Source organism: Copadichromis virginalis, linkage group LG22, assembly GCF_057382275.1.
Source record: "Copadichromis virginalis isolate Kocher_CV1m ecotype Utaka linkage group LG22, C_Virginalis_male_GT1.1, whole genome shotgun sequence".
NCBI lineage: Eukaryota > Metazoa > Chordata > Actinopteri > Cichliformes > Cichlidae > Copadichromis > Copadichromis virginalis.
The window spans coordinates 8,370,181-8,392,822 of NC_140638.1; the positions used below are offsets into that span (position 1 = coordinate 8,370,181).

At 40.1% G+C, this 22,642-nt stretch overlaps 2 protein-coding genes across 2 annotated transcripts in view; both read right to left on the bottom strand.

The window, feature by feature from the left end:
- Positions 1–1,984: 1,984 nt before the first annotated feature.
- Positions 1,985–5,154, bottom strand: gdf6b (growth differentiation factor 6b). Its single transcript, XM_085446884.1, has 2 exons — positions 4,686–5,154; positions 1,985–4,484 (listed from the first exon to the last, which is right to left on the bottom strand). Exons 1-2 carry the CDS (start codon positions 5,101–5,103, stop codon positions 3,592–3,594), a joined length of 1,311 nt encoding a protein of 436 aa, XP_085303010.1. The 5' UTR covers positions 5,104–5,154; the 3' UTR covers positions 1,985–3,591.
- A 1,240-nt stretch (positions 5,155–6,394) lies between these two features.
- The window catches only part of pkhd1l1.1 (PKHD1 like 1, tandem duplicate 1), a 46,345-nt gene continuing 30,097 nt past the window's right edge, over positions 6,395–22,642 (bottom strand). The window contains exons 48-77 of the mRNA XM_085446886.1: positions 22,455–22,591; positions 21,322–22,351; positions 20,773–20,964; positions 20,339–20,490; positions 20,085–20,244; positions 19,270–19,441; positions 19,086–19,174; positions 18,747–18,910; positions 18,407–18,536; positions 15,244–15,362; positions 14,890–15,019; positions 14,416–14,589; positions 14,112–14,215; positions 13,791–13,917; positions 13,562–13,683; positions 13,355–13,445; positions 13,101–13,249; positions 12,575–12,697; positions 12,371–12,482; positions 12,123–12,239; positions 11,845–12,010; positions 11,194–11,426; positions 10,737–10,901; positions 10,470–10,627; positions 10,148–10,283; positions 8,818–9,162; positions 8,577–8,728; positions 8,302–8,448; positions 7,320–7,473; positions 6,395–7,129 (exon numbers count right to left, since the gene is read on the bottom strand). Coding sequence (XP_085303012.1) covers positions 6,873–7,129; positions 7,320–7,473; positions 8,302–8,448; positions 8,577–8,728; positions 8,818–9,162; positions 10,148–10,283; positions 10,470–10,627; positions 10,737–10,901; positions 11,194–11,426; positions 11,845–12,010; positions 12,123–12,239; positions 12,371–12,482; positions 12,575–12,697; positions 13,101–13,249; positions 13,355–13,445; positions 13,562–13,683; positions 13,791–13,917; positions 14,112–14,215; positions 14,416–14,589; positions 14,890–15,019; positions 15,244–15,362; positions 18,407–18,536; positions 18,747–18,910; positions 19,086–19,174; positions 19,270–19,441; positions 20,085–20,244; positions 20,339–20,490; positions 20,773–20,964; positions 21,322–22,351; positions 22,455–22,591 — 5,507 coding nt within the window. The 3' untranslated portion in view covers positions 6,395–6,872. The remainder of the gene's footprint in view (positions 7,130–7,319; positions 7,474–8,301; positions 8,449–8,576; positions 8,729–8,817; positions 9,163–10,147; positions 10,284–10,469; positions 10,628–10,736; positions 10,902–11,193; positions 11,427–11,844; positions 12,011–12,122; positions 12,240–12,370; positions 12,483–12,574; positions 12,698–13,100; positions 13,250–13,354; positions 13,446–13,561; positions 13,684–13,790; positions 13,918–14,111; positions 14,216–14,415; positions 14,590–14,889; positions 15,020–15,243; positions 15,363–18,406; positions 18,537–18,746; positions 18,911–19,085; positions 19,175–19,269; positions 19,442–20,084; positions 20,245–20,338; positions 20,491–20,772; positions 20,965–21,321; positions 22,352–22,454; positions 22,592–22,642) is intronic.

The following is a 22,642-nucleotide window of genomic DNA, read 5'->3' on the forward strand; positions in this document are numbered from 1 at the left end:
ACTAGATGAAGCCACAATGATGCTAATTTATTTTTATTAGCAAAACACCATAGCTGCAAACAATGGACTGTAAATACTGTAAATAGTGGCCACAGCCAAGCTAGAGCATCTTAAAATATAGTTTATTAAGACATTATATATTGTTTGTTTAATGAAAACAAAAACAGCCATTAAAAAAATTATGTTATTACAAAATGTCATATAGTGTAGGCCATATTACTTTTTTTTTTAAATACAGCTACCTCTATTGTTACCAGACGTAATCACTTCTTGCCTTCCCTTAACTGTCTTTAACAAAGGATTCAGCTGCTAACTGATTAATTTTAGCAGCAGTTGTACTTTAAGACATTGGTAAGCTAGGCTGCTGTTCAGTCGTTATGCTAAGCTAACCTGCTACTAGATTATTTTATAGACATACATGACAGTTACTTTAATTCAAGCTGAGGTTTTTCCTTTAAGTGTAATCAGATCACACTTTCCTTTACACCTGTTGTACAGTTAGCAGTAGGTGTTTTTAGCATGACAAACCCTGTTTTAATTTAGCTAATCTGCAGTTAGCCCAGTTTGTCCAGTAATTTGAGCTTTTCTGATTTCCTTTAAAATATATATATTAATTTAATATTGAAAACATTCATGTATTTCCTTTCTTCTTCTTCTTCTTCTTCTTCTTCTTCTTCCTCTTCTTCTTCTTCTTCTTCTTCTTCTTCTTTATTTTTTTTAAGACAATTGCTACATTAATTTAATTAAAATGTTACCAGCGTTTGAGTAGTTAATGCTTCATTTTGAAGATATTGCAAAGTTTGGGGTCAGTAAGAGAATCAACAGCACTCCTGCAGGTGTAGACCAGCTGATATTTGGCTCAATTTGGTTATGCTACTTTTGCATCTTCCAGGTGTCTCAGTGTCCTTCTGTTACAATGTTGTTTAATTTACTGTTTACAGACTCTGGGCCAATAAAGAGCTGGCATTTTTTACAATACAAAAAAAGTCATGTTAAGAGTAATCACTATATGGTACTAGCACTAAAACTGTCAAAAAATAAATAAATACATTCAAAACATCAGCAAGAAAACATTGTAAGTTTTAATGTGCATCTTTATACATTTTATATGTTAATTTGGTTAGACTATTTAATGCTGCAAAAATACATTATTCAGGAATTTCTGCTTCATAGAGTAGCACACTTTTATTATAGAAATGAGAGGTTCCAATAAAACACAGTGTGCCACAACACTGTCTCTATCAGTTGTTGTAATATATTATTTTTGGATGCCTGTAAATATTGCAGAGCATAAAGTATGAAAAGTTAAAATGTGCCGCTAAGATAAACACAACACCAAAAATAATCTTTTTTTCTTTTTTGTCTCAGTGGATAATTATTTCCTGTTTATATATATACATTAAAAACACTGATAGAAATCTGATATTTCACAATCTGTCACATTTCTTTACAAAAACATTACCCATGTGTGTTTATTTGAGCCTGAACCTCCAGATGTGTAACTCGCACCGTCTGGAAGTTGTAACAGAACAAAGCGGCCAAAGTAAATGCAATAATTTACTCACATGACTTAAATTATTATTTCCATACCAAATATTTACACATGGCACCTTTGACCATCAGTGCATTACAGACAAAGTTATTGCATCTATATAATCATCTTAAACATAAAGCGGTGCGAAACCCCACGATGGTTTTGATGAAAAGATGTGAACGTTGGTCGATCGGAAGACGTTCCCTGAGTCATAGGCCATGTCAGGTGCTGAAAATCTGCTATTTTAATCCTGGCAGGGATAAAAATCAAAACTTCCATTATGCGGAACATGTTTACCTGAAGTTAATGATTTGGTTTACAGAAGAAACAGCTGGAAAGAGCGGAATCAGTCAGCTTGTTCAGTCAGCAAAAATTCTATATTAACTAACTGGACACGTTTTATTGTTCTAGTGAAACTGGATGTAAAGTTATTACATATCATATAAACCACTGAGCTAACAGATGAAGAGATCTGGATAGTTTTTTTTTTTTTTTTACTCCAAGGCCTTCTTTTGAAAATGACCAGAGAAAAATTGTGCCAAAACAATAAAACCACTGACAGCTGATGGGAATAACATAAACCATATACAATGCAGCGATCTGCTGGGAAACCTAAGATTCTGGCTTTCATGTGGATGTTCATTAGACAAGTAAGATAACAGGTAGACTCCTCGATGGCAGTGGGCACAATATGCCCATCTACACCGAAGCAACTACCTAAGAATATGATAAGGAGCTCAGATCATTGACTTAACCTCCAGACTCCCCACTCCCATTCTAATCCAAGCATCCGTGGAAGCCTCACATTTAAAGAACAGAGCTCAAAAGAGCCACTGCCACTGTGTCTGAGCAAAGTGGATGTTATAGATATGAAACAAACTAAGAATGAAGTTACCACACTGATGACATACACCTCTGCTTAATAAACTCAAAGTAGATATTTATTTCATTGTTAATAATCGCTTAAAAGCTGTTTTTTGACTTCTTTAAAATGTTTTAGAACCAGGTCTCTGGTACCAGACATCCTGTCTCCATGCCCTCATGGGTTAGAGCTGTGTCCAAGTTTGGCAGATGGTTTTATTGTTGTGGGTGATTCATTGCTAATATAGTTTCCTTTCGAAATCCTTTAAGTTTTATATAAAGAGTCTAAAAGTTATACAAATTACACATTTAATTTAATCCAATCTTTTGATCTTTTGAAAGGTTCAGTATATTAACTGAAGGTTTATTCTTTGTTGAAGATTCCTGGATTTGTGTATGGAAACCATTCTCACGCTTCTAACTTCCAGAAGGAGCTGAGCTCATCATAAAGTGGAAAGTTTGCATGTCTGAATCATCACCTGTATCAGTCTTGTGACAGGTAATAGACCATCAGCAAATACGCTGATATTTACAGATGGTGGTGGCTTCTGCTTCTTTGCTGTGTTTGACTAACTATGACAACAAATTTGGTTATTAAATGGTTGTGAACAGACAGCCACATAACGTCCACTTTGCGTATACTTAGCTTGTATTACCAGAACCTGTTTTTGTAAAGATAACATAGTAATGCCTTTTCTGAATACATTTACATCCACATTTATTGCAGGGTGGATTTATTTATCTGGACTACCTTTGTGTGGTTGTTTGAATAAATTTTATTTCTTTAGGACACGACCAAGCTGCAGGGTTTAGCATACAGATATGAAATCATCCTTTTCATCAAAATCTTTGCAAGAACATGCTCAACTTTTTGCATTTAGTATTTTATTAATTTGGCGATGAGATGCATATTTATTTGTCCACAAATCTGTGGTAATTGCAGAGTTTCAAGTGACTAGATTGATTTTCTTTAAAAAAACAAAAAAAGGATGAGGAGATGGACAGAAAGAGATGTTTGAGGTATCAAGATGACTGTGTTGGATGCATAATTGAAAGAAAAATGCTTCTCAACTATAGTTGATGTCTCCATCTTGCTAAAGTTCTCTTTATTTCAGATACAGGCTTTCCTCCACGTTGACTGCGATGCAGTTCAATTCCCAGGAGGTCAAGGTAAGCCACGACCCCTGCTGGGCGTACTACCTGCAACCACAAGACTCCACCACCATATCCTCGTACTGCTTGTACACCACATTGTTTCCTGAGTCGATGTAGAGGATGCTGATGGGGCTGAGTTTGGATGGGGCGCAGCAGCTTGGAGGCATGTTGCTAGGGTTCATTGAATTCATCAGAGTCTGGATAATGGCGTGGTTGGTGGGCTCCAGGTGGGAGCGCAGGGGGAAGTCGCACACCCCCTCGCAGTGGTACGCCTCATAGTCCAGCGGGGCGATGATCCAGTCGTCCCAGCCCAGATCTCTGAAGTTCACATGCAGGGGTTTCTTGCTGCACCTGGATTTTGACTTCCTGCCATGTCGCTTCCCATGGCGCGTTTTGGATGCAGCAGTCCTGCGTCTCCTGCTGGCTTTAGTGCCAGGGCCCCTCTCTTTGGGGCTTTTCTCGAGGCCCAGTAAGGCTCTCCCCTCCCTCCTCTCGCTGAAGAGTGTCTGCTTCTTCATTGACCTGGTGAAGACCACTAAGATGGCCTTCTTCTGCTGAGGCCTCCCATGTCGGTGCAGTCCCAGAAGATGCAGATCCAGCTCCCTCTCAGGATTGTCCAGCACGGCCCTGAGCTCCAGGCAGAAGTGCTTCCCCTGGCTCAGGTGTTGTCGCTCCTTGAATATCTCCCACACGTCCAGCACCTCCCACCTCGGCCTGTGGGAACCCTGCAGGTCCAGTGTTTTGGAGTCGAGCAGCTGCTGGTCGTGGCAGGAGAGGAGCTGGATGTCGACAGGCTCTGTTTCCGATATCCTGAAATTCCCAGACGCTTTTGTGTAAATCCTGAGCTCGGCTCCCAGCACCTCCGCTTTTTCTGAGAGGGTTGAGACATCGAACAGATACTGTTGTCTCCTCAGAGGGGAGAGTGGGAGGTCATCTGTGGAAAGCATTAAAACAGCAGGGTCAGATGCCTTCTCACTGAGATGATCTACATACCACAAAGATGTGGAATCTGACAGATAAATATCCCAAATGCAGTCTGCACTGAATTAAACTGGGAGACAGAGTATGAGTCACAGGTGAACCAGCAATACTACGTACAAGCACACACTCACACACGCGGCAGAGCTCCACATACCTTGTCCGCTGTCCACAAAACTTGCAATAGTGTTTGCAGCTTTTGAAGAACGGAAAAAGCTGGCATTGAGACCCAGCTTCTCCGCCGTGGAGAATGTCTTGTAAATAGACAACATGTAGTCATGCGGCTCAATTAAGTCTTTAGGTGCTGCTTTGTTGTATCTGTCCTGTGAGGGTCGAGCGTAAAACTCCTTAAAATATTTAGACGCTTCTTGTGAATTAAAAATCTTCGCCGCTTTGCTGCTTTTCGGCGCAGCTGGAGGGAAAATAACGAGAGTCTGGAAACAGGGCATGCCCCACACGAACACAAGAGCCCCGCAAAGAAAAGAGAAGTGATAGAAATCCATCCTCTGCGCTCGTCCTGAGTCTGAGTCGGAGCCTGAGCTGTGGCCGGGGTGGACCAGAGCTGGACTCTGCATCCGCTCCTCTGTGCAGCAAGTGGCTGCTCCGCAAAGTGCGCACAGCTCAGAGGGACAGGCGGCGCGCAGTTTAAAAAACACAGGAGACGAGGACACGCCTACATTGTTCTAAAGGCTTAAAGGAGAGGGCAAATTAGGCTGTAAAGATAATTGTTCCTCTGACACCCCCCACCCTCCTCACGGAAAGACAGATGTGCGCTCAAAAGACTATGGTGCATGAAACTGCGCTGACTTTTCTCGCTCTCACCAAACCTGCTTAAATGGAATCAGAATTGATTTGATTTTCAGTTTTAAGCCTGAGTTTTGGAAGTTTCTCTGCAGAACGAGTCCTGTAACGTTGCCTCGGTGCATTATTTCTTTAGTGTTTATTGTGGAGTGTAATGCCCTCTAGTGAAGCAAAGAGATACTGCTTTGATACGAAAGACGAAAGGCGCACAGAGGCAACGTCCTTCAGCACCGTGGACAGAGTCTGTGCTCAGCAGATAGAAATAATTATTATAATCCACACATTATTCAGATATCCTCATATTTGAGATTCATGACTAGAATAGACTCTAGAAAGAAAGACATAACTGCGTAACTATACTACACTTTTCTGCATGGTATGAAAAAAAGGCGTCACGATGCTGTTCATTATTTCTTTATTTCATTTTTTAAATTAATTTTGGGACATTAAAATTATTTATTACAGCCCCTTCTAAAATGTTCTTAATGGTGGGAATATTTAAAGTTACATCCTCAGTAAAAACATTTGTAGACACCCGTGGGGCTGAAAACACCTGAATTCGAAGATCAAGAGGCGTGGCCCAACGCTTTTGTCCTTATAATTTGTTTACATTGTATCCATGGCCCAAATCTCAGCTCCATTACCTCACTGCTAAATCTTGGGCTTCACTATGGTTTCATGTTTACTGAAGCAGTTAAAATAATGAATAATCAATAATCCAAAACAATTTCCAAGTGATTTGATTTTGTATTTGTTTTTGGATCTGTTGATTTCCCAAAGGTGCTGCTTGTAACGCTCCACGTAAAGAGTCGTGGAAAATTTGGACTCCATATACCTTTCTTTCCCCTCCAATCACATTCTCTTTGAGTAGATATAAGCTCCGTTTCAGTATGTTGCCTACAGCGCTGCGGTCTGGGCTTTTAATATTACGTTTTGGTATTTTATTCTTTTAACAGTGAAAAGCCTCTATCCACTTTGCTGCCAGGGCAGACCAACGAGCTTTGTTTTTTAAAGCCCCAAAAACATGAGAAAAAAACAAGTCAAGAGACAGTGACACAGTAAAGATTCACTTAAAGATAAAAAACACAATTTATTGAAAAGAAAGTGTAGTTTCAAACAATCATTAACATGCAGAAAACTGTTGCAAAATTTCTTGTTTTCCTTCAGCTGTTTGCAGTTTCAATTTCACTGCTGCACTTTTTAAAAGTAGAGGTAATCTATTTGGACCTCACACCCATATTAAATCTTACACAAAATACAATGAAAGAACCCAAAAACTAACAGAAATTAACATCTAATGCACAAAATCATTCAAGAAAAGCTTTACTTTTACCTCATGAAATAGTAAAAATGATTATTTGTTGTTGTATTCTTCATAAATCCCTTTTACCTGAGAAGATTTTTGTTCTAATGGATATTGATCTGAAGGCTATAAGCAATGGAAAAATATACCACTCACAATAAACTTTAAACAAGAGGTTAGTTTTCGTCCTTCATGTTAACGTGACTTTACATTATCCTTCATAAAGCGGGCTGAGCTCTTCTAACCTATGGGGACAGCATCGGAGCAGCAGGCCACGGTGTAGATAACGCTAGCCAGGCACAGAGCGCCAGCAGAAGCAGTGGTGCCAGAGCCGAAGATGCTGTCGTCGGTGACCTGACCAGTGGTCGTGGTAGGTGTCGGCTCTGTAATGTTGCTGCTGGTCGTCGGGATCTGGGTGGTGGGAGTGTTCTTAATGGAGAAGGCTCTGGATGTGGTGCCCCAGTCCTTCAAAGTGAAGACCATTGTCAGGTTCTCACCTGCAGATGAAGAACAGATACTTATACGCCTAATAGGATCAGTTTCTGCTTTCATAAATAATGCTTGATATTTATTTTATGCACATATTGGTTTTGCAATTTTTTTTATCATGCATGAACTGCACCAGCTGTTTTCAATCTGCCAGTTTTCAAACGTTATTTAGGTTCAGGTGAGGATGTGTGAACGCACCGCTGTTAACAATGGACAGGTCGCTGAAGTTGGCCCAGCAGGTTCTGAACAGGATGGTTGTGTTTCCTTCAAGCCCACCAACGCTGTTTCCATCAGAGTCCTTCAGGCTGGCTGTAACCATGAGAGTCGTCACTCCCACGGAGACGCAGTTTCCCTGCAGACATTAACAAAGGTCAGTGTGAATGGACACACACACACACAATGGACGAATATAGAAAACAGACTTAATTCTTGATTATATTCCATTGTGGACACAAACAGCTCGAGACCCAATGGCTAAGAGGGTCATTCCTGTTATACGTATTCAACTTATTCAAAGTCTGCTGGAAATGTGCCACCTGGGGTGCAGGGGTAGCTAGTGCACCGTGACGTAAACTTCCCCCAAACAAGGCAGTGTGGTCATAAAAACATGCAGGCACATCGACGTTCGCATAGACCGTTGTGCTCACTGTCTGGTGAAATTTATAAATAATGCCTGCCATCTAAGAAAGTCCAGATTATCCACTCAGGTAAAATTGTTGATTTTCACGCATAAATGTCCCAAAAATGTTTCTTATTTTTACTCTAATTATTCATTCGAGTCCACTCCACATTTACAGTGAAACTGCCTTCTGTGTGAATGATAGCTAAGTCTAGACAACAAATTTTATATTGGATTGAGGAAAAACAAAAGAATCATGGTAACTTTGAGAAATGTACATTTCTAGAATACCAGATGAGTCATACTCAGTCCTACTAAAACGATCCTAAATATAAAATAATCCAACCCTGATCCAGGCAAGGTGTGAGAAATTTGCAGTGTTTATATGGATTGGGTCACTGAGTTAGTAATGAATGAATTAAATAAAAGGTAGAAGGGGATGAACTGTTTGAAATGAAAGATCATCTAATAATACAAAAATTAGATAAACCAACCTCACATCCTTCCCAAAACATCAGCTTTAACACTGGCTGTGCAGTAAAACATCTCGAGCTGCCTCACCTCTGCATCCACAGCCATCAGACTGGGCTGCTGGTAAAGAGGACCCACAAACTCCCCGGCTATCGGCTCCTCGATCAGCAGCAGGCGGTCCACGCCGGACACGTAATTCACGGTAGGTTCCTCTCTCGTTACTTCCTCTGTTGCCACCTGAGGTTAAAAGGAGGAAATCACCATGTAAATATGAGACATTTCATCACACACGTAATGTATTTTTATCATCTTAATATCAAAACAGCTGTTATAGTGTCTACAGAGCAGATGTTATTCTGCTTCACCTCATTCCAGCTGGGGTCAGAGGATGGAGGAGGAGGTGGGACCATGCCAATGGAGGAGACGTTAAAACCGATGGACTGACTGAGGTTTCCAGTCACTGCTGCCTGACCCAGTTCATCAGCGATGTTCTTCAGCAGTGTAAAGTCCTCGTCATCTGAGAAGACACAGGCAGCAAACATGATGATTAACTGAACAGATTAGACCCTAATGAGCAATAAAGTGGCACTTTTCCTTCTTCCTAACCGTTGGTGCTGTTTGTGGTTTGCTGGACAGGAGGCTTTTTGATCTCCACCTCCACCGTCAGGCCCGTGGATCTCTTCCTGCGACGCGCGCCTCCGTTCTCCCTGATGATCTTGGAGATGCGGATCATGTTGGGAGGAACTTTGAGGAACACGGCGAGGTTCTGGACCAGGCTGTTGCCATAGAACTCCTCGTCGGTCATTGCGGGGAACCCAAAGGCGATGACGAGAACCGGGGCAGTACGGATCTCCACTGGTTGAGAGCCTCTCAGCACGACCTTCAGCATCTTATAGTCCTGGTCAAAGTAGTTGGTTCCCACAGTGGCATTTAGCTCGGGGACGTACTGACCTGGAGTGATTAAACACAGAAAATCTTAGATCATCATCTTCAGATATAATTCATACATGACAAACACAGATCCTTGTAACATTTCCTGTTGATTTGATTAATATTTGTGGTGATTATTTGCACAAGACGAGAAATTAAGAATGCAGATACTTTAAACTAAGACAAAAGGTAAAAAAATATGTATTCATCTAAAGCATAAAAGGGTGGAAAAACACATTTAACAGAACAAACAAAGGGCTACGTGACATTAGCCCGCCATCTTTTATAAAAATGGCTGGCGTCCACTAGATTCTGAAAGACGTCTTAGAGTCGGTTGATGAACCTGATGTACTTTTCTCTCCGCTGGACATTGTTGGGGAAAACATGTTAGAATACTCACGTTACTTCTTTGTTGTAGAGAATCAAGCTATTTAGTTACTTTAGTTACCAAGTCAAACCTTGATCAGGGTTTGGGATCATAGTTTGTTTTTTTGTTGTTGTTGTTGTTTGTTGCATTAATATTTGGGTTCTCAGATGGGTTTCATTGTTTTCATTTTCACTTTTATTTTGGTTCCTGTCTTTATAGTTATTTTCTTTATTCTTTTATGAAGCAGGTATTTCCTGGTCGCTTTTTTAACAAATATATTCTCAGTTTTAGTTATTGCTACTTTTTCAAGTCTAGTTTTAGCTTGTGTGCACCTTATATTTACTTCCATCCTCCCTCCCCCGTGTTCCTTGTATGTTGTGAAGTCTCCACATCTGTGTCCTGTGTTTCGCTGTCACACAATTTTCTGTTTTATTTTGGTAATCATTTTTCTCCTGTGTCTTGCATTTTGTGTTTGCCTTTGTTGATACCTTTAGATTCCACTGTTAATTTATGTTTTGGAATTTGTTGGACTTTTACCTTCTGCTTAGTAAAGGTTGCTTTGTGAGTCCAGCATTTGAGTCCTTTTGATCAGCCGTGATGCTAGTCGGCACATGATATCTTTGTGTAAACCATTAGTACCTGCAAGGATCGGTTTCTTCAAGATGTAGTTAGTGTTATCAGCATTCCACTCAGCATTAGTGGGAGCGATCAGTTGATTATTTACATACACATCCAGACGCTGAGGGTTGGAATAAAACACTGACACCACGATGCTCTGCACAAATGTAACAACAAAAAGACACTTAGTTACTGAATGTAGATTGATCTGAAGACTTAGACATCTGGTTTGTATTTGTGGGCATTTTTTTTAATGATTTATCTCAGGAGTGCCTTTTAAAAGTTTTACTCCTTAAAAACAATTAATACATTCAGAACAGCATTTTTGAAAATGTGGCCTGACCTCAGATGGATTAGAGTTGAGCATCATGAGGCGAAGCTTTTGCGGGCTGACGCTCGTGAAGTAGACGTCAAAGGAGTGACCAGTGGCTACGATACTGTGGAAGAGGGAAAGTCTCCTCTGGCAGGTGTAGCCAGAACACCAACCGTGATCCTGAGGACCTGGACACAAACACACAAAACAGAGTTTTAAACTCATTCTGCTGTTTTTAAACAGACCGTCAACACCCAAGATCTTAAGCATACGATGGAAAACGTTTCCTTATCCTACCGTTGATCAGATCCACGTAGCCGTCTCCAACCACAGCGACGGGGGACAGACGTCTGGTCTCCGTGTCAGCGTCGAGACTTTCAATCACCAACATCCTGTAGTTCAGGCCGAAGCACTTGTAGCTCTGCCAGGAACTCATGTAGGTGCATGTTCTCCTGATCACACCTACGCACAGATTTTTAACTAGATATATAACACTTTCCAGTAAAACTCATGACCACCACAGAACACTAAATTTACCCATTAAGCAATAAACCAATGTAAGAAATAAGACAGGAAATATCAGACACTAAGGTATCTGGCTGGAAAAATGTATTCATTAACTGATAAGATATCATTTTAAACTGAGTTCAGTAGCTTGAACTTAAAGAAATAGAGCCTGATGATTGTAAATCAACGGAAATAATAAACATTTACCAGACACACTATTGTATCTCTTCCACCAAGCTCTAGTTACCTTTGTTTGGAGCAATCTGGTTCACCGGGATTCGGCTGCCATTGAGGGCTGTCAGCATAACTTTGGGGATGCGATAGTCGCCCAGCCCCCTCCTGGGATCTCCTCCCCACTCATACTCGGATTGCGGCACCACGGCGCCCACTGCCCCTAGGAACGACCCATCCAAGTCATTCAACAAGCTCTTCTTCTTCGCGTCACAGTCCATGTCCACACAGTCAGCAGGGTTTACTTTACTGGGGCACAAAAACATTAGATTTTACTTGATCACATTTTCCATAAAATACATCAACAAATACCCAGCTTCAAAAGTCAAAGCTTTTCATGCATTTTGTTGCGTAAAATCTGCATCATTATGTCAAAGAGTGGAGGTTATTGGTGGTGATGTCCCAGTCATGTGATTGTAGTTTTGTTTAACATTAGCACTTCACTTCTACACTTTCAAAACCATACAAGCGGTGTCAGTTTGTGAAGATTACTTTGTTGAATAAAAGGTTCATTTTTGCCAGCTGACTTACAAAACATGTCATGTCTTCACCATGTGAAAAACACATTTTTACAAGTTATTGCCTTTTATTTATTTAGGTTTCTGTTATAAACAGATTTCTAATCAAAGCCTTAGCACCGGACATCTGTTAGCATGGAGTGACCTACCCCAAATCAGGTCTGTGGATAAACACTTTGGCCTCGTCTGTGCTGTTGATCATCTGAATGCCTGAAATCTGCACAGGGTGCTGCAGGTCTTCATTCAGTGGGTTTGTGATGAACATGACGTTTGCCTCAGAAGAGCAGACATTTCTGAAGTTGACAAATGTTGTGTCTACAAAGAAAGCCAGTGCAATCAGGAGTTAGAAGCATGTTTACTGGGAAAAAGCTCCCAAGCATCATTTCAAAAAGTCAGTTTGATTCCAAATCGCAGAGGCTGAACCAACCTTTGACTGTCATCAGCCCTTTAATAGAGTTGTAGTTCATGTTTACATGATGAGCCTTAGCTGGTGCACTGTTGTGGGCAGACTGGAAATTTGGCCAGCAGATTCCAGATCTGCCACCTGTACACAATGAAAACAGAAACATCAGTTAAAGAGGTTTATTAGCATTTGCATGTATACGTGGTTCAGGTTTTACTTTTTTATTCTTAAATTGACAAAATCTGTATCTAAGAGTTTCAGTTTAACTCTACCTTGGATAGGTCTGGGAGCCCGATGGCCTGAAGTGGTGGCCAAATTAAAGTCGATGTTTGGCAAAGTGTCTGAGCAGTTGAAGCTCGGGCTGCTGCCAACAATTAATGAATTCTGGGGGAACAGGGATTTGAGTTAAATCCTTTGGCAAAGACAAAGCTCCCACAGAAGAACAACAATCAGTTAATCAAAATAAAGCATCTCACCTGAATTAGCACTGTTTTATTGGCAAATTCATGGGAGAGAGAAGGGGGACCATAGATCATAGGCATGATTCCCATGCCGTTGTCCACCAGGGTCACGTTGGAAACCATGACATTCATGATGGTCTGTGACAGGGAGAGGAAGAGGAAAGGGTATCATTGTATCTACTATATCTTTATTTTCAGACAAAGCATGGACCCTTTTAAAGCAAACACATATTAAGTTTGTTACATATTGCTTGAACAAATTCTTCAAACAGGCTTTTGTCAGCTTATACTTCTAATGCTAAAGCTGCTTTCTGGAAAGGCAACTGGAACGTTGTGAAAATTATGGCAAAAAGCTATTTGATGCAGTAAAATATGACCAAATGTACGTGCATGATCCAACATAGCCTGTTTTTCCTGTTTTTCTTCTCATTAAATGCCCAGATTTTTTCTTTCCTTTTGTTACCCTCAGGTTATTTGCCCTGTTTTGGGTGAACCTGGCTGATTATTCAAGTGTAGGAAGCAGAGACTTGGTTTTTAATACCTGGAAGTAGATGCCGTAGTCAAAGCTCCTCCAGACAAAGAAACCCTGGATGTGGGCGCAACCAGGCAAACCGTCATTGTTCAGATAGACCCCGAACAGACCGCCGTGAGCCTCGTTATGAATCCAAGCCTCATTATCATTTATATAACCTGCACAAGAAGAAGTTCTGTAATTTACTGTTCTGAAAGAGGAAGAAATTTGCACCAGCACCGGACATAAAGCCTGTCACTGTTGATTAAAGTCATCTATGTCACCTGGGCATGGTTCGCCATCAATGCGATACGCCACCCTCTCATAACCCGCCACAATGTTGTGCTGCAGCACGATGTTTGTCCCCTCGCTAACCTGAAATATGTTTAAAAAAAAAAAGAAGAGACCAGATGATTATTATAAACAAACATTACTTACGTTTAAGTGGTTGATATATATTCCTATTCCTTGGATATTCCTAGAAAACAAACCTCAATGGCAGCATTCCAGTCAAAGTTGAAAGGCTCCTCTCTGCCTTGGTACGATCCAGGCCACAGTGTCATCATCACCAAGTTCCTCCTCAGTTTCACCTTATTTCCCCAAATTCTGATGCCTGAAAACACAAAAAGAAACACAGAAGAAGAGAAATTGAAATCAAATTTATAACCATTTTGCCTTCATGAGATACAAAAACAGAGCCACGGACAGCACAGTGTTTACCTTCTCCGACAGTGTGGTGGATGATGTTATCATCAACATTAAGGCCGTCTGTTCCAAAAACGCCGACTGCCGGAGAGAAGCCGTCGTGGAAAGCGCAGCCCTGAATGTATGACTCTTTTTCTGTCACCTTTCACCACAGAAAAAAAAAACCCCAACAGATTTAACAGACACTTTCTTCTCATTAAACAACAAAAGCAGCAGTTTTGTTTAAATAAACTTCTGCTACAAGATATAAAAAATCATATTTGCAGTTGTTAATCCTCCTCTATGGTCAGGCAGTTGCTGGGAAAGATGCTGTGTGTGCGTGCGTGTGGGCTGCACCTCTCCCAGATTGAGGAAGGCCACGGAGTAGCGTGGGTCGCTGTAGTCAGTCCAGCCTTCCTGGCCAGAGTGGTAGAACTCCACGTTCCTGATCTGAGCTTTGCCTTCAGAACAAAATTGCAAATTATGATGACAGAAAGTCTGAGAGTCATCCTCACGACTGATATCCATTCAGTCTATTTATACTGAAACATTTCCCCTCCCTCCCTCTGTCAGTGTCACTACTACACTCCATCACTGACTGCTGTTTCAACCCCTTCTCCACCACAGCATCCACGTCTTCAGGGCGATGTCTTTTTTTTACCTTTATAGTTGATTCCCTCCCAGGAGTAGGTGCCGACGAGCAGCCTGGCTCCAAACGAGTCTTGCATCATAGTTGGATAATCCTGACCGATGATCTTGATGTTTCTGGTCAGGAGACCAACATCAGCTGCCAGAGTGTAGGAGAAAGTCGTACCTGACACAGAGTCAGTCCCACCTGTGGACAGAAGATGACGCAGACATTTCAGTGTTTGATGGCGTGTTGCTTTGGAAACATCAGTTAATAACTGAGGTGGTTCCTTAATAGTAAGAAGGCAGCCAGCGGATCTATATTACAGGTTTGCTTATAATGTTTTTTTCCCCTCATTAATACACCTTAAAGTTAAATTCTTACAGCTTCAACACATACACATAAAGGCTTTTTATTGAGACTCATATAACCAGACCGAACAAATCCTTTCAGCTGATGTAAAAGAAACACCAGAACAATAACTCCAAGTCCTGAGCTACGACTCACCAATATGAGTGTGGGTCAAAGGCTGGTTCAGGGTCAGGACGAAGCCATCCGCTGACACGGCAGCGATCTGACGTTTTTCCGTCTCCCATGTGGTGTAGCTGCTGGTGGAGATTACAACCTCGTCTCCAACCTGAAGCAGGCGTGTCAAAAAGTGAACACTTCCAATGAGAAGTAATTAGAGTAAAGGTACTCGACAATCTGGTAGAAGGAGAATAAATTGATTTTGTTGCTCAAGGAATAAAAATTCAGGACTTTAGTTGGATGTTATACAATCAGCTTTCAACACCCAACACGTGAATGCAGTACGTAGTATAAAAAAATGGAATAACACATTCTAGAGGAAACTATACAGACCTGCCAGTCGACCGACTGCGACAGGGTCAGTGTGTTGGATCCAGCGTTAGCAGTAGCGGCGAGTTTGGTGCGGTAAACATTGCGAGGAAGTCCATAGAGCTCCAGTGTGCCGAACACGCCTGTTGGACAAGAAAATATATTATTTCTGCCGTTTTAGATGATAATTTTTTTATGTTAAATTGAATTATTCATTTAAATAAAATTAGAATAACTGTCACTATTGATTATTATCGAATTTAAAATTCATAGAAAATGAACAAAGACATAAATTTGAATTTTGAATACTGCATATTAAGCCTTTCAGGCACAGTGGTCACTACAGCTATTCAAAGACTGTGAAATATAAACTATATAAAAATAAGTTGGTATTAATATTGAGGAAAGCTAAGAAAGATTACTATAATAAAGTTTTTCAGGAAAACAAAAATAATATTAAGGGCATTTGGAATATTTTTAAAGAGGTATTGGGTAATAAGAACACACCCAAAGTTCGGCCTAATTATTTTATTAATAATAATCAAGTTGTTAAAGATAAGACCGAAGTAGCAAACGAATTCAATTCTTTTTTTGTAAATGTTGGACCTACTTTAGCAAATCTAATCAGGAAAAATGATGATCCAGGAGATGAGGAAGCCTGGATAGGTGATAATAGAATGGTTAATTCCATATTCTTAGCCGATACTACCATAAAAGAAATAGTAGCAATCGTAAAAAATTGTAAAAATAAAAAATCTACTGATTGTGATGGTATAGACATGGTCATAATTAAAAAGACAATAGATTGTATAAGTACTCCTCTTTGTTATATTTTTAATCTTTCGCTACAGTCAGGAGTATTCCCTGACAGAATGAAAGTGGCAAAAGTAATACCATTATATAAATCAGGAGATAAGCATAGTTTTAACAATTATAGGCCAGTGTCTCTTTTATCACAGTTTTCAAAATTGCTAGAAAAACTCTTTGCACAAAGACTTGATAGTTTTATTGAAAAATATCAACTAATACATGAAAACCAATTTGGATTTCGTAAAAATAGGTCAACGGCATTAGCGTTGTTGACTTTTATTGAAGATATTTCATCTGCAACACATAATAATAAATACACAGTGGGAGTATTTGTTGATTTAAAAAAAGCTTTTGATACGATACAACATTCTATTTTGATTTCTAAATTGTATAACTATGGAGTGAGAGGAGTAGCATTGAATTGGTTAATGAGTTATTTAGAGAATAGGTTGCAATATGTTTATTATTTTGGCAATACTTCTGAAAGACTGAAGATTGTATGTGGTGTTCCTCAAGGTTCTATTTTGGGACCTAAACTCTTTAATTTATATATTAATGATATTTGTGACGTATCTAAAAGGTTAAATTCGATTTTATTTGCAGATGACACAAATTTTTATTGCTCTGGAGAGAATTTGAAAGACTTGGTTGAAATTATGACTTCTGAGATGTTAAGAATAAAAAAATGGTTTGATGTAAATAAATTATCTTTGAATCTGACAAAAACGAAATATATGATATTTGGCAATCGTGTAAAGGAGGATAAAGTCATTATGTTTATAGAGGAAGAATTGATTGAAAGAGTTACTGAATTTCGTTTTTTGGGTGTAATAGTGGATGAGAATTTGACATGGAAATCTCATATTGAACATATTAGAAAGAAAATGGTCAAAAGTATTTATATTTTGGGTAGTATAAGAGATTTATTAAATTATAAAACAATGCGTATTTTATATTTTTCTTTGTTTTTTTCATATATCAACTATTGTGTTGAAGTTTGGGGGAATACATATGAGAATACCATAAAACCTTTAAACCTATTACAGAAGAAAGTTATACGAATAATTCATAATGTTAAATATAGAGAACATACAAATAAATTATTTATAGAATCAAAATTATTAAAATTAGGAGATTTAGTGAAATTACGGACATTATTAATTATGTTTAAGGCTAAAAATAATATTTTGCCTTTTAAGTTACAAAGAGTATTTTTGATGTGTTCAAGGGGAGAAGAGAATAGAAGGAAATTTTATTTTAAACATCAGTTAGCCAGGACTACACAAAGATTAATGAGCACAACGGTTAGGGGTATAAGACTGTGGAATTCACTTCATTATAATTTAAAGAATTGTATAAATTTACAATGTTTTAAAAAGTGTTATATGTTTAAAACGATAACTCAGTATGAAGAATGCGAATGAATGTGATGTTGGTTTGGGATTCGACCGGAGAGAAATGTCAATATTAGTTTGTTCCTGATTTTTTTGGTGCCCACCGGTGATATAAGTTCGATGGTAGATAGGGGGCAGGGTTTAATAAGAATATTTTCTTCTTCCTGCTCCTTTTCACACATGGTTGTTGTGTTTTGTTGACAGAAGATGTGGTTGTTTTGTTTGATTGTAGTACCAAGTGTGAAATAAATAAAAATGAAATGAAATGAAAAGACTGTTTTCTTGTATTTGTGTCAGTGTTGATGGTATACTTGCACATAAACCACTACATTGGACACTGATGTGTCAGTCGATACTCCATTCATAAGTCTAAACGTATGTTGTCCACCTAATTGGCCATGTAAAAAACTCTTTGAAAAGTACATGTTTTAAAAAATGAAGTTCAAACACCTTTTTGTCATGCCTAAAGATAAATAAAAATATTTAAGAAAAAATCCTGATTGAGGTTGTCAAAATTCAGGTATGGAAGGGTTAAGTTAAAAGTTCTGAGATTTTAGGAAACAACAACAACAACAAAAAAATGTTCATTTTGTACTTTAGCCTGGTTTTTGAATTATGCATCACAAATAATAAGGATCTGAGCAGGAGTATGGACAGTAAAAAGGGCACATTTGCTTTATGGCTCATGCAAGACAAATCTGAATACTGTTGGGAATGATGGACTGAGAATGTCACACAGATTTAAAGCCATGTGGTAAAAGCAGTGCATCGATTGCTTCCTTAGCTTTTTCAGTTATATTAGCTTTTAGTTATGTGATGTTTATCATGTAACTGCAAGGTTCGTCTTGTTGCACTTACAGGCTTTTAGAAACGTCACCAGTCTCTTCAGTTGGAGCTATCTTTGCAGTACATACACGGAAACTTTTTTACTACAGTCGAAAAAAAGGTTAGGCAAGTACACGAGTCGGTAGCAGTTTTCTTACCCAAGACTTTGGATCCCTGGTTGGGTCCGTTTGGCAGAGGCCAGTCCGGAGTACGGTGGTTCCCTCTCAGCTTGATGTACAGCTGACCTCTGAACGGCTCGTCGTTCCATCCTGCAATCAGTCGGCCGCCCTGAAAGAGTCACAGATGTTAACATCACCTAACTCATCGTGCTCAGTCAAACAGTACCTGTGACTTCCACATTATCATGTTATGTAATAGGCAAATACACACTCAGAGCTGCTGTCATAATGAAATATATGCTGGAGATAAATGCTGATAAATTTATGTTAAAGTGATATTCTGGATGAGGATCTTGGAGAGATTACTGATCACACTGACCTGGATGGAGATGTAGACAGCATCTATAGCCACAGTGTTGTACGCGGGTACAGACCGAGCCTGTCTGGTAGATGAGCTGTTCATGGTGTCGGGGATCTCAAGGACTCCGATAACTGTGAGCTTGTTGAGAAGAGGAGTGTCGGTGTCCAAAACGACCCACTGCCCTGTGGTTTAGCAAGGATAAAGAGGCATTTTTAGTCACAATATACTTATAATAGATGTTTTATTTTCAGAAATTAACTTTTTTGACAATTAATTTTTAAACTTGCTCCTAAAAAAACAAAAATCTTTTTGTGTTCAAATGTTGTAAAAAAAAACTCCTAGTTTTAAGCTTCTTACCTGATGGGATGACCACGTCGGCACCCTCTGTTGGCTCGGTGAAGTTGTTTTCTGCCGAGCCTTTCCAGAAAGAAGCATTGGACCATCGGCTACAGAAAAACAGACATTTTGATGATAGACCAAGGCCACACCAGAAAAAGTTAAATGCATAAAACGTCTGATAGAAAGATAATAAACAACTTACATGAAGTTACCAGGTCGGCGGCTAGGTAATGGCGCGAGAGTGGCTGGAGGCGGTGGTGTTGGAGGGATGCAGTTGGGGTAGAAACAGCGGAAGACCGCAAAGTTTGTCTGAACGTCAATCATAGATCGGTCAACGCTGGACCTCCGCCTGCGCTGGCTTGTCTTCCCAGACACTGCAAAGAGAACAGAACAGTGTTACTGAATGCTTTATTCAAGCAAGAGTAGCACGCACCCAATGAAGGGAAGATGTACAAAAACAGCAAAGTTGATAAAAAGAAGGATGATGATAAAGCAGGCCTCCCTGAGTTTAACGCTTATTTATATTTTATCACAGCAAACATACTGCATGCTGCACAACCTATTTAACAAATGCAACAATTTCATTAAAAACGCAATTTTCTCTCTTTAAAAACATTCTGCTCCTATTCTAGCAGCGTAATGAAAAAGCTTTTTAACATATAAGACTGAGCGAGAGTTAGGAAAATCCACTTTGTATAATCTCGTTTTATCTAACGCCTCTGTCAACTTATGGACCGCTTTCTTGTGATTTCATCAACTGGGCACATCAGGAATTTCGGGCACATCTAGAGCTGCGCACCTGAGATTACCACATTAATGACATCTGCTCTCTTTGACATCATGGGTAGAGAATCATCAGAAAGTGAGTGTCTCGAGACACTTTGGGCATTTTTACATTGTAGTATTTACACATTATAGTGACATTATATATAGGAAATGCATAAGATCTTTTCCTTTAATAAAATAATACAGGATAAATCAAATAGTACAATATATCCATATTAAGGTGCGTCTAACCGATGTAGTAGAGGTTGTTGGAGCTTTTATTGAAGTACCAATCTCCGTTCCTGTTGTTGCTGAAGCTCAGTGGCGTCAATGAGCCGTTTCTCATGTCGATGATCTGGAAACTGTCTGGACTCTGCGTGAAGTTGTGGTTGACGATGACGTACTGATCCCGCTGCATGCAAAGAAACGTGCGACAAACATCAGTGTTTGCGAAGCCCTATATCGAATTTAACATACTTTACTCACGTGTTCTTTGACGTGATTACCTTAAAGCTGTAGAATTTTCCTCTGTAAGTGATGTTGGTCACGTGATCCACATTTTCAAAATACCAGTTGTACGTCTGTCCAGAGGGCAGCAAGGCCATCCATCCAAATGGATGAGTTAGTCTCTTCTTCAAAAAGGGGACCCTGGAGCTCCCTGAGTTTAATTTAAGAGACAGAGCACACATATTTATATGTTTGTTTACATGTTAGGAGGTTTGCATTTATTAATGCACAATAATTATCTAACATTTCCTATAAAGATAAAATATTATTCTCTGCAGTTTGTTCCTGATGGCATTTTCAGTTGTTGTAAAATCTCTACTGCAGTTCCTTCTAAACACCAGTAGATGTCAACACAGGTAAGAAAACAAAAACAAATTACAGCTTCTTCTACAACTATATGAGATCTGAAAGTAGCGAATACAGTTTTTTATACCATGTGAGTTGGTTAGAATGACGTTCTTGGCCACCAGAGAGCTCGGGGAGGGGTTGTTAAATGCCAGACGGTGGAAGTTAACAGTTTCGTCGCACACAGCGGCGGGGAAACCCACGCTCCACTCGGCACTCTGGGAGCAGTGAGCAGGATCCAGCAGGTCGCTCATAGGCACAACTACATGATTTATGTTTCCTGAAAATAAGCAGAAAACCGACTGAAGAGCCAAAACATGTGAAGAACATACACATTTACGTTTACTTTAAAACAATCAGAAAGAGTCTTGCTACAAAACATTCTTAATAGAGGAGCAGAAGTGTATTAAGCATTAAGGTGATGTTTAAAATTTCCTTAAACAAGTACACTACTTAGCTTTGGCTGATTATTTAATGCATAATGAAAAAGTAGCAGAATGTTTGAATAAATAGAATTTCTGAAAAGATTAATTCAACATGATTCTTGGAAGGCTTGTATTACTCTTACATAACAAACTGAACCTTTATACACGTATAAGAGAGAAAATGGTGAGAAGATAAAATCACTAAAGATTACCTGTGAGGGAGCCATCAGTGTCCACCAGCTGCACTTCATGCTCCCACCTGAAGCCAGCCTTGTTGGGTGAGTTCATGTACTGGATGCCACTGAACCTGGCAGCCCAGCCACCACAGAGCTCCACACACACCCCGTCGATCGAGGTTACCCCGATGGTTGCGCAGGAGCTGCGGTTGAAGTTGATGAACTTGCTGTTAATGACGCTCATGCCGTCGTCGAAAGGCAGGATGACGCCGCGGTGCGTGCAGAAGTCGCTGCCTAGTCCGAGCTCGTCCACGTGACCCACAAAGGTGCTATTGGACACCGTCGCCCCGCCGTCTTCTCCAAAGCCCTTCACAGCCCATTGAACGATACGCTTGGCTTCGATGCCTGCTTTCTCATTGTTTACCATGAGAAAGTTGTTGAACTGCACGGCGCCTACATTGACCCACTCAGCACCCTTTTCGCAGTTCCAGGTGGTGAGAGAACGGAAGACAGCGGGCTCGGGGATCGAGGACTGGCACCCTCCGTTCTTCATGGGGAAAAAATCTTGGAAGATCCACAGTCCAAACCAGCCCTGAGAGTGCACAGTGTTGTTATAAAACTCACCAAGGGGAACTCTCTTCTGGCAGATGTTTGGGTTGTAGGAAGGGCCATCAGGGCGGTCATGCATGCGGTACCAGAAGCCAAAATGCGTTCCCCCTGCAGCGGCATTGTGGCGAATGATGTTATTGGGATTTGTGACCCAGTAGCCGGCGGGAGTGACGTCATCATTTAGCAGGCTGGTGCTTTGTTTGACAAACACAGCCAAGTTGTACTGCAGGATGTTCTGCGTCTCAATGCCGTCCTCAATGAAGAAAGCCCCACCCATGATGTTGTAGATCACATTGTGCTCCACCAGAAGCCGGTGGGTGTTGTGGATTGTTACGGCCCTGTTGAAGGTCTGATGAATCGCACAGCCCCTCACGTACGACTTGTAATTGATGTCTCCCATCAGATGCCAGTGGATGGGATAACGTCCCAACCTGAAGGCCTGTCCGGCGTGAAAAACCTGCAGAACAACAGCACAAAGACTTCAAACTTTTAACACACTAATAATAATTTTAAAAGATACTATAGTATAGAAATGTTTAGAGAATGAAAATACATTTTACCTCAACATATTCCAATCGGCCAATCGCAAGATTCTCGTTTGGTCTGGGGGCGTGGAACATGATGCAACCTCCAAACTGATCGCTGCCAGCCTCCTCTCCAAACCGTCCTTGGAAACATGTCTGGGTGGTAAACTCACCTGAAGGACACAGAAGTGCAAAAATGTATTAAATACAGTGTTGCTCTTGTC